Source organism: Gracilinanus agilis, chromosome 3, assembly GCF_016433145.1.
Source record: "Gracilinanus agilis isolate LMUSP501 chromosome 3, AgileGrace, whole genome shotgun sequence".
NCBI lineage: Eukaryota > Metazoa > Chordata > Mammalia > Didelphimorphia > Didelphidae > Gracilinanus > Gracilinanus agilis.
The window spans coordinates 374,734,673-374,746,881 of NC_058132.1; the positions used below are offsets into that span (position 1 = coordinate 374,734,673).

The window sequence follows — 12,209 nt, forward strand, 5'->3', positions numbered from 1 at the left end:
TAGGAATCATTACTCTCCAGAAGAACTGGGAGAGGCTCTTTTTTTTTTAAAGAGTTAAAGAAGTCTCACTGAATGGTTTGTGCTTGGAAATCTTTTGCGCCCTATGAGGACAATTAAATACATATTGTCTCCTCTTCCTCATCAGCTCATTTTTATTTAGTAGTATATGTACCAAAGAAGGCTTTCGAGACCTACTTATAGCAATCTGAAAAGTGGGTTTCACAAATAATCTGGCAGGATCTAAAGAACAAGCAGACAACATCTTTTCAAAGGACAGGGAGCCCTACTGCTCCTACTACCACCCATACTCAGTTTCTATGACTAAGACCAAGACAAATCAATCAAACCATGATGGGACCACACGTGTATCATCATCATGAACAAGGACTTATTGTGTATCCATGGATATGTTGCAAACCCTAATAATACTAATAATATGGCAAGACTTTTTTTTAATGCCCATATCAACCTTTCTGAAGGGAAAGGGAGAGAGAAGATAAAACCACATTCCTACCCTGGTTCAAAGATTGGTTAACAGAATCCAAATCCAGTGTTCTTTCTACTACATCCCTACTTGAACAGAAGAAAGGAAAAGGAATTAATATTTCAAACACAGTGAAAATTGCCTGAGGGGAATTATCTGATTAAACACAAAGTGAGATGATGGATTTTAAAAGGCTAAGTTTTAGCAAGCTGAAATTGGGGGCCAATTAGGTCATTTGAAACCAAAGATTTATTTATGAATCATTACAAAAAATACCAAAGGACTATTTAAATTCATCTCCTTGGGAAATTGGTCCTATCTAATAGTGCCATTAAAAAGTGAATGAATCATGTTGTTCCTTCTTCCTACCTGCAGAGAGCTAATGACATCACAAAGTTGGGGTCAAGATACAATTTGTTCAGCTATGACTGAACAATCCAATACAAGTTTGGAAGGCTCTACCATAGGTTGAGCACAAATATTCCATTTGAACATTTAGGGTGGAGATGTCTCTAGATTTGTGCATCTCACATTTCCTTCATATTACTGTGATTGTTTTGCTCGTGGAATATAGTGCTTTTTTTGATAAAGTTCTTCAGAGAGACCTTGAGATTGTCCTTGTACTTCTAGTCTCTAGGTGAGCTCTTGTCTTGTATGAGTTCGCCATAGAAGAGTCTTTTAGGTAAATGTTCATTTGGCATTTGAGCTACATGGCTGGTCCATTGAAATTGTAAGACTTCAGTGTTCCACCTTATCTTGCCAGGTAATTTTCAGAATCTTCCTAAGATGATTCAAATGGAAGTGGTTCCATTTTCTGGCATGTCACTAGTATACAGTTCAGGTTTCAGAGGCACACAACAATGAGGTTAGCACAATGGCTCTGTAGACTTTTAGTTTGGTAGGCAGCCTAATTTAACTTCTCTCCCACACTTTCCTTTGGAGCCTCCCAAACCATGAGCTAGCCTGGGCAATACAGGCATCAACCTCATCATCTTATGTGGACATCCCTGGAAAGTATACTGCCAAAGTGAACTTGTCCATAGGATCCATACTTTCTCCATTATTATAATCAATGGTTCCATGCACTGTATGGGTGTATAAACTGTGGTTAGCAAGTCTTTTGGGGTATAGTGTTACTTCTTAAAAGGATATGACCTATGCCTAGCAGTGTGAATATCCATCCAGAAAACTCAAAGGGCACGTTTTGAATTGGACCTTAGTGATAGGGCATTTCATGAATGATAATTTCATTGAAAGATAAAGTATCAGGCCAAGGTGATTTATGCATACCTCACAGACTACTCCATTAGCAGAAAATCATTATATGTAAGAAATAGAAATTCTAAAGCAATAAATTATGTAAACTTTTAGATCATTTTTACACTATTTTATTTGTTTTTATTTGGGGGTTTTGGTTTTACATGGATATTACTTACAATAATGACTAATGTGGAAGTATATTTTGCATAAGAATACATTTATAACCCAGATCAAAATGCTTATCATTTTGCTTATCATATCTCCAAGGGGCCAGAAGGAGAGGGAAAATTTGGATCTTAAGATTTAGGAAAATGTTTGTTGGGAGGCAACAAGGTAACTCAGTGGATTGAGAGCCAGGCTCACAGAGAGAAGGTCCTGGGTTCAAATTTGGCTCTATCTGTATAACCCTGTATAAAACTGTATAAAAGGGCAAGTCATTTAACCCCTATTGCCTGGCCTTTTCCATACTTCTGCCTGGGAATCAATATACAGTGTTTATTCTAAGATGGAAGGTAAGAGTTTATTTAAAAAGGAAAAGAAAATGTATGTTGAAAATTGTGATTACATGTAATTGGGAAAATAAAATATATTTTAAAATAGAAAAGATTAACACCTGACAATCTCAAATTCTTGAAAATAATTTTCTAAGGGGAAAAAATTTCCCTTCTTCATAGTCACATTGATGAAGATTAAACTGAAGTGACTGAAAACTGGAAGAAGTACTGTCTAAATTTTTTAAAGAGATACAAGCAAAACACTGAGGTGACACATGAAAGAAAATAAGCTTGACTTTTTTTTATCTTAAAGAGACTCTTTTCCATTTGTTGTACATACAACAAATTTTTGTAGCTCAGTCAGCCAAACCAAAAGTTGTTTTCAATGTTCTCTCCCAAGAAGAAAAGTAATATATATGGCCCTTTCTTCATAAAAGTAAAATTAATCTATTTAAAACAATACCTGTAGTGTTTTAGACAAAATAATACTCACGATGATGACCTAACCCAACATGGCAAGAATCACAAAAAAAAAAAAATACACACAAAAAAAAACCTGACTGTGTGTATGCTATGCTGTTCTTATTTCCAAAATCAGATGATCTTATTTTGGGTAGGTTTCACACCATTTCTGTAAAGTGAAGTTATTATCACCATTTTACAAATTGACAAGCCATAACTTTAGCACAAAAGTCAAGGAAGTTAATGTTAAGTCTATATCTTGCAATTAAATGGTTTTTACCAAAAGATCCTTCACTAATAAACAAGTTAATAATGGTTCGCCTTTAATGAAGCAGAACCTAGAAATGATAACAAATATTGCTGTCTTTTAAATCTCAGAAATGGAGACATACCACAAATGAGAGCTTCTCAAAATTCAGAATCACTAGTTCTAATACTTCTCAATATATACACAGCAGCAAGAAAATACTGCCTTAATTTCCTCACATTCAATGTAATTTGAAAAATATTTATTAATCAACCACTAAATACAAAGCACTGAGGATACATTTACAAAAGATAAACAAAAAGGAGAAAGGAGAGAGGTAGAAGTACATCAATAAATATACATATGTGTGTATATATATATAAAATCTATGGAAAATTTGATCAGGAAAGAGCATTGATAAATGACATAGTGAACATTGGCCGGAAAAGACTTTATAAAGAAAGTCTAGATGAACCTTGAAGACCACAAGGATTCAAAAACAGAAAGGCCAGGAGAATGGTCCTAGGTAGGGAACAAATTGAGCAAGCCTGGCCACTTCTAGATCATACTGCCTGCTCTTCCCCTTCGCTAGCCAAACCCAATGGAACCTTGACTTTGTTCCTCAGATGCTAGACTCTGAGAGGTACTCTGGGCTTTATTTTGGCAAGAGCCAGCCCTCCATCTTGCTTCCCAATCATTACCAAACCCTCTTTCTAATTCTCCTTCATATGTATTTCCCCCTCTTGGCCACAGTAATAGTCTTGTTCAAGTATATTTGTATCTCCATTGCTTACCACTATACCTGGTAGTAGCTTCATATTTTATCATTCATTCATTCGAAGAGAGATTAGGGTATTGAGTCTGAGCAATGGCATGTAATTCAGTTTATTTAGAGGGTATAATGTGTCAAAGACAATAGAAGGGTAAATGGCAGCCAAATTATAAAGGGCCTCAATGCCAGGCTACAGAATGTGAATTTTTATCACATGGACACTGGAGGGTCACTGAAGTTTTCTGAACAGTGGAATGGCCCAACCAGACCTGTGTCTAAGGAAGATTATTTTAACAGCTGTGCAAAAGACAGATTAGGGGGACTCAATGAATAGAGAGTCAAGCCTGGAGACAGGAGATCCTGAAATCAAATCTGATTTCAGATACTTTCCAGCTATGTGAACCTGGGCAAGTCACTTAATACCAATTACCTAACTCATACCTTTCTTTTCCCTGGAACCATTACTTAGTATGGATTCTAAGATGGAAGGTAAGGATTGTTGTTGTTGTTGTTGTTGTTTTAAGACAGATTAGAGAAAAGAGAGATAGAAAAATGAAGAGGAAAAGAGAGATTGGAAGCATATCAAAATAGTTCAGAGACGCAGTAATAAGGATTCAAGAGATATAGAGTTAAAAAGTTTTGTCAAGTGGATGGATATGGAAGGGATGAAGTAGGAGAGATCAAGGAAAACTCTAAGGATAAATATCTTAGGTTACAAAGAGGATGATGGTGAGATCAATAGAAACATGAAGAAGTTGGGAGGAAAGATTTAGGAGAGAAAATAATTATATTTTAGATATGTGGAACTTGAGAGGGTTAAGGAAAATTCAAGGGGAAATGTCAGCCAATAAGCACTTATTAAGCCCTTACTACATACAACTGTGATAAGCACTAGAAGTACAAAGATATTAAAAAACATAGCTCATCTCCTCCAGGAGCTAGTATTCTAATGGGGAGATAATACACAAAAAGATTTAAGTACAAGATGTAGATGGGCATAAGTACAAGATCTAGGTGGTACAGAGGATAGAGAGCCTAGAATCAGGATGACTTAAGTTTAAATGCAGCCTCAGATATTTCCTAGCTGCATGACCTTGGACAAGTCACTTAATCCTGCTTGCCTCAATTTCCTCATCTGTACAAAGAGCTGGAGAAGAAAATGACAAAGCAAAGATGCTGGAGCATCTTTGCCAAGGAAACCCCAAATGGAGTTTTAAAGAGTCAGAAACTGAAGTGACTAAACAATAAGTGGTAGGTAGAGTGGATGGAAGGTGATCTCAGAAGGAATGGAAAGAAGGCACTAGCTGCCAGGAGAACTGGGAAAAAGCTCCTGTAGGAGGTGAAATTTGAGCTGAGACTTGAAGGAAGCTAGAAGTAAGGAAGAAAAGCATTCCAGACTTGGTACTCAGCAAAAAGCACCAAGTCAGGAGTATTCATGTGCAAGGGACCTTGATAAGGAAGGTATAGCAGGATAGTAAAATACAAGGAAGAGACTAAGGAAACTGAAAAGAAGGTCTCTTGGGTATCTATCACACAGAGCATTTTCTGTTGGATCCTGGAAGTAATGGGGAGCCACAAATGCTAGGATCTGAGAAAAGGGATTTTAACCTGGATATCCAAGTCAGTGAATTGATGGATGGTCAGTAATATCAAAAGCTGTATCCTTCCCTTCTGTTTAATTTCTATTAAATAATTTATAGCTTAGTGAATAACAATTCTCACATGCCAAATCAGAGCATGATTATGCATACTCTAAAGCATTACATCAACATATTTTAGAATGTTTCTCCTACTGTACCAACCACCAAATAGAACCCATTGTAGGATGAGACCTTAGTGGTCATCAATGCAACATCATAACTATTAGGAGAATTATGTAAACAATAGTGGTTCAGCTTCTACTAACATACTGCCAGCAACTTAGTAACTCTTAATTTCATTTCAGACAGCTCTATTTGTTTGCAACTTTATAAATTTCTTAAACTGATCTCTAAGTTTGTTTCCTTGTAACTCTCACTAACTGGCCCTAGTTCTACTCTTTGGAGTGATAATTAAGTCTGATCATTCTTCTATTTGAAAATGGTAGTCATAAACCTGGTCTTTTTTGGCTAAAAAATCCCCAGGCCATTCATCAGATTTTCATATGACAGTTTCCAGATCCACTCACCGATCCTCATTCTCCTTCACATCTAGTTTGTCAATGTCTCTCTCAAAATATAATGCAGAAAACTCCAAGTATTCTCCAAGAAAAAGTAAAGACAGACCAGTGCCCTCTTTTTCTAGATAGCATACTTCTATTAACAGAAAAAGATTAGTTCATTTTGGGGCAATCTCATTACATCATTAATACATATTGAACCTAAAGTCAACCATTTTTCCCCATGTATCATCATGGAAGACTTGATCACTCACAGCCTAAGAACTTTTCAGATCCTGGTTCTATCATGCAATGGCTATTTCTGTGGTGGTTGTCATTTAAATTTGCCTCCAGACACCTAAGTTACTGATTAAAATGTTCATTGAATGAAGGCCAGAGAGTCCTCTGTCATGACACTAGAGATGTCCTTCAAGGTAGACACTCAAAGAGTGTCCAAACCCATCTTATCCATCAGGATATAACTTATATAGAATATAGAACTATAACTTATCCATCAGAATAACATGGGTTCCTACCAAATCCCAAGTTAAAAAGTGGATACAATGGTAATTTTCCATCCCTGTCAGTCAAGGTGGCATTCAACTTATCCCAGATTAATGATTTTAACACTATTCTAACCTTTTTTGTTTTTTTTTTAAAGAAACAACCTCAGTCTGGTATGACTTCTTGGTAAATTCATATTGGTTTCTAATTATCATTGTCCCTTTCTAAGCAATCACAAAGCAATCACTACTTCTATGCTTAAAAGGGATCAGGCAACCAATTGTTGTATGACTTCACTTATCCTTGGCCACCACTCCTTAATATATGTTGACTTCCCCTAACAAGAATATAAGCTCCCTGAGTGCAGGGATTGTCATGCTTTTTATATTTATAACCCATCCCTTAGCATAGTTCCTAGCACCTACTAAGTGCTTAATATCTTTTAATTTGTCCATATTCATCCATCTGCCCTAGAAAATCCATCTAGAATTTTGCTAGGCAACAATGTCAGGTTCATTAGTTCCTACAAGCTTCTTCTCCCCCCCCCCCTTTTAAAGTGTATTTGCCTTTTTCCAGTTCAAAAGTATCTCTTCTATTCTCCAAAATCACTTTGGATAATCATGTTTGCAAGTTATTTCAGTAATCTTGGATGGGGTTCATTGGAGCTTAGTGTTATTTTATCATCTCTTTACTCATCTTCAGACTTCAATCCACTTTCAACTATACTTGAAGAGGAGTTGAATAGTTCTGTTTTCTCTCTGTTCCAAGCTAACATTAAGCCAACTATCTGCCCCTGAGCAATGGGGCCATCCTTTCCTCATCTTCTTTCCCAAATAATAGCTTCAAATAATAATATTAATAATTTATGATGTGCTTTTACCTTCTTGACACTATACTTTGCCTTTCTTAAAATATACAGAATGAATGTCCTTGAATTTTCATCATTAACTAATGGGCCCTTCTTTGTCATAATCTGCAACCTACTTCAGATTTTTAAATGAGAATACTGTATAATCCAGGAAGACCCAAAGCATTTGTACAAGAGGAGAAGAAAGGAAAAGATATCCTTCATGAGAAGTAATGTACTAAGCAAATGGAAAAAATGTTGGGCCTAGAAATCAGAGGGTACCCTCTTAGTTCAAATCCAGCCTCAGACTCTGTGACCCAGGGCAAGTTATTTAACCTGTTTGCTTCATAGTTGTTGTGAGGCTCAAAGGAGATAATAATTGTAAAGTGTCTGGTACATAGTAAGCCCTACATAAATATTGGTTATTGTTTTTATTGTTACTGGAACCAAATTTTTATTAGGCCTGTCTCAGCAAACACAATCTCTGTGAATCAGCTAAATAAGTACTATGTCCACCAAGTGTTTTTCTAGTTCATTCTGAGACACCAAACTGGGTTGAAGATTTCAGTGCCAAAAGGGCAAACTATTTGCTTAAGTGTTTTGTTGCCAACATAAGAGGAGGTCTTTATTTATTACAATAAACAGATAATCTGGTTTCAATCTTCCCATCAAGAATGGGGGTAAGGGGTGGGAAGGGGATATGGGGGATTCTGGGTATCCAACAAAGTTGTCTCTCAAAACTAAGGTGTGATTGAGACTGCCCATTTGGAGAAATGTTGGGAATCTGGGGCTGGTTTCCTCAGTTTCCCCTGCTATCAAATTAGGTGGGTTGTACTAGATAATTTCTGAGGTTCCCTTCCAACTTTAAAATTCCCTGATTTTGTGGCAAACACAGTGGCCTCAGTCATAGAGAAAAAGAGAACGCAGATGTCTTGACTGTACACAAAGAGATGCTGTTCCACAGACATATGCTACATTAAATCAGACTGGCCCATCAGGAGCTGGCAGCCTGTGGGTATACTTTGGAGCAATCAGGGATGCCACTGTCAACTACAGCTCCCTCCCTCAACAACCCTATGCCCTCCATGCAGGATTCATTCATTGGAATCATCTCTGAGGGACTGTGTAAAAACAAGAGCTCCGAGAGCTGTCCTTTTCTGAAAGCTGCCGCAGGCTTCCCGTGGTGGAGGCAGCCAAACACCGTGGGATTTAAATGGCCAACAGCATGCTGAGGCTTAGCTTCCTCGGTATTTAAGCCGGCTTGCTCACCAGTCAGCAGGGGAAAGGTTCCAAGGCAGGAAAAGAGGGAGGAGAAGAGATAGGGAAAACTCTCCCCGCCCATTCCAAAAAAAAAAAAAAAAAAGTGAACCACACCCCCTCGTCCTCCCTAAAACGCATCTTCAGTTCTACAGGGTCCTCTTTGCAAAAGGAGAACTGCAAAGTGTTCACCGCCCTCATACCACAGATGAATCCAACAGGAGCAGGAAACCTGGGGGTTTTGCTACCCTCAGGATTTCGGAGCTGTCAGCTTCAGCTCCCCATCCTTCATAAGTACGGTCGTTAAAGGTTGCTTCCTTGGCTGACCCAAGAGTGGTGGAACACCCTGAAGGATGGACATCCCCACTCCCTAACCTCTCTCACCTTCCTCAGACTCCCAATCCACCCCTCTTTAGGTGGCAGAGGCAGGCTGTGCAGTCTACTTCATTCTCATCACCAACAGTCCCCTCCACACACACCCCTTAGGTGCTGAGATGCCAAACCCCATCTACGACCTTTCCGATTTCCCGTCTGCACCTCGACTGACAGACCGTACGCAGCGTGTATGTGACCATGAATGTGTGTGGACCCTCCCCTGTCCCCTACCCCCAAAGCAACAAGGGGGGGGGGGGGAATGCTTCCTGGCTGTAATGTGTGTGTATCTTCCCCATAGCTTCATGAGTGGGCATGCTTGGGTGTGTGTTTTAATTATGAGCACTAAAGTAATGCCCTAGATTTATCCATCACCCCACTCTGTGACAAGCCCAAGAAAGGGAACTAAGTGGCAGCCTTGGATAAACGGCACAGAGAAGGGGCTCACTCTCATATTAATTCATATTCATTCTCATTCTCTCTCTCTCTCTCTCTCTCTCTCTCTCTCTCTCTCTCTCTCTCTCTCTCCACACACACACACACACACCGCAACTTGGGCATCTCTCGAATTCACCAACAGTGAAAATAATGAAGATAGGTAGGAGCTCACCGACCCCCAGAATAAAAACCCCGTGGCCCACTAGGGGACAGACAGGAACCTGGCAGACAACAGAGGGTAGAAAGTTGACCTGTTGGAGGAGGCATAGGCAATCAGTGACTCCCCTCTTTCCCCTCCACCTATCCCTAGCCTAGCTGAGGGGTGGGGTAGCTATGCACCCCTCTCTCCCTCCTCCTCAAGCCCTGTGGGGGACCCCTCCGACTGTTCCCCGGGTCTCCCCCTCCCTCCGGCACTCACCCATTGGTGTAGAGCCAGGCTGGGCAGCAGAGACAGCGTGAAAGTTTGCGGAGGCGGAGAGCGAGGTGTGGAGGGATCTGGGGGGTGGGGGATCCCCAAAGCCCACTGATCAGCAAGGGCCGGGGAGGAGAGGGGGTGCAGAGAGTAGGGAGCACCAGGGGAGGGTGACTTGAGGAGGGGGGGCGGAGACAGGAGCTCGTCCCTCTCAGGTTTCCTCCTGCTTCTCAGGGCCGCCCGCTGCTTTTGCTGCTCCTGATATTAGTGGTGGTGGTGCTGCTGCTGCTGTGGCTGCTCCTGTTGGCGATGCTGCTGCTGCTACCCCGGGGCGGCTGCTGCTGCTGTTGCTGCCGCTGCTGCTGGTGCATCGTGGCTAGCTACGCTCAGCTGCGCCGTGTTTCCTGCTCCCTTCAAATGGAAATTGCACAAAAAAAAAAAAAAAAAGAAGAAGAAGAAGAAGAAGAAAAAGAAGAAGCAGCCGCAGCGGAGGCAGCCACCCAGCCCTCACCCCCTCCAAACCGCAGCTCCGCGGCTGTGGCTTCTACTCCTGCGGCTCCTCCTGCCGGGGAGGATCCGTTCCTGCTCCTGCTCCTGCTCTTGCTCCAGCTCCTGCTCCTCCCGGGCTGGGCAGGGATTGGGAGGGGAGGAAAGGGGCGGAGGGAAGGGGGGAGGTGGCAAACGTCAAGTCAGCGTCTATGCATTAAAGCCCCAGGGCTCCCAGGAGGGTGAGCCTGGGGCTGGGGGCAGGGCTGCCGAGGCCGCCCCCGCGCGCGTACAGGCATTCACGCCCTCGAGGCTACGCACGCCCTCTAGGCGCAGGCTGAAGCATTCGGGCTCGACCCCTTCCAGCCGCTGTTACTCTGCTGCTCCCGCCGGGGCTGCTGCCGCCGCCGCTGCTGCAGCTGCAGCGGCTCTAGCCGACCGAGGCACGGGTCTGCACGGCGGGAAGCGTCGCGAGATTCCGCGAGCCTGGAGACTGGGGTAGAGGGGGGCGGCGGCTGAAGGATGAGGACCTATCCTATCCTTGGCAGGGTGGGAGGGGGGATGAGGGAGATGAGGATCTGTAAAAGCAAGAAAGTGGGGAGCGGTGGGCTTCCTTTACAGCTACAAGAAGAATCAGTCATTGAAACCAAAAGGAATCCAAGAGGAAAGAAAACTGGGTGCCTCGGTTGATGGGAAGGAATGTAGTTATTCTTGCCCCTCAGCTGGGACAAAAATGAAATAGGATGGAAATGGACAAGGTAGTAGTGTTATTGTAGAAGGTAGTGATATGGGAAAAGGGAAACAAGTAAAGGAGAAACGAGGACATGAATTCAAAAAAAAAATCATTGAATATGAAAAGTTTGAAAGGACCTTAGAGTCATCTCATACAACTTCCTACCTAATGCAAGAATTGCTTCACTGGGCCACCACTAACAAAGAAGTTGTCACTTCGTGGTCTATTGATCAGTGTAAGAAAGGAAGGAAACAAGTATTTTGTACTCACCTCACTTTACAAACGTCTGATTTCATCTTCACAACATCCTGTGGTTATTAACCCCATTTTACAGTTGAGGCAGAAGTTTAAGTGACCTTCCTAGAGTCACTCGGTTAGCAATAGTAGTAAGCTAGTAAGACTGGATTTGAACGCTAGTCTTACTGATTCCGGGGCTCTATCTAATCTAACCACTTGCTTCCTGACTGATAGATAACAATGTCTTGAGGACTCCTGTTGTTAAGCAGCTATTATCTATGGTGAACCCAAATCTAAAATCTTGCAAATTCTACCTGTAGTTTTAGTTCTACCCTCTGGAATAACAGACTAAATCTAATACCTCTTTCATGTGAAAGAATCAAATCACATCATATAAGAACTAAAGGGGACCTTAGAAACCATCTAATAAATAACTCAATAATTTCATGATTGGGGAAGCATGAATCCCAGAATAATGAATCCCACAAATAAATTGCCCAAGATCACTAAGCTAACAAAGACCAGGTTTGAGCTCTGAACCCTTCTTCTGACTCAGTTTATTGCTTTATTCTGGGGTACCCAGAACATAATAGTCTAAAATAGGATGCTCAGATATTATAAAATCAAATATTTGAAGTTTCCCCTGTCTTTTCTACCACAGACTTAAAAAACATACTCAGGTCTTTCTTTGATCACATGACCTGGTTTTAAGACTCTACTTGTCATACTCATCCTTGTAATCCTTGTCATACTTCATTTTTATCACTGTTTCTCTTACAATGTGGCTCCCACTTATTGAAATTTGTACAGATTCAGTCCAAGTGACCCCACCGTTTTCCAGCTTTGCTTGACTTCCAGGAATATATTAACCAGTCTTTTCGGAGAACCATCAACCAGTCTGTTGAGAGAAACAGTATGAACTTTGATCCCATAACCTTATCCTTTGTATTACCTGCTACCTTGTAGCAAGCCACAAGCCCCCTTATCTCTTATCTTAATTTCTCAAAAAATATGGTCATGGGGGAAGAAATCAGAACAATGGTTCATCCCTTTCTGGACACAGTTAC

The 12,209-nt window shown here is 41.1% G+C and overlaps 1 protein-coding gene across 1 annotated transcript in view; it reads right to left on the reverse strand.

Annotated features, from left to right (window-relative positions):
- SH3KBP1 (SH3 domain containing kinase binding protein 1) overlaps nt 1–9,975 on the reverse strand; it is a 466,672-nt gene extending 456,697 nt beyond the window's left edge. The window contains exon 1 of the mRNA XM_044670134.1: nt 9,693–9,975. Within this exon, the coding sequence (XP_044526069.1) occupies nt 9,693–9,696 (4 nt within the window). The 5' untranslated portion in view covers nt 9,697–9,975. The remainder of the gene's footprint in view (nt 1–9,692) is intronic.
- Between the last annotated feature and the right edge of the window lie 2,234 nt (nt 9,976–12,209).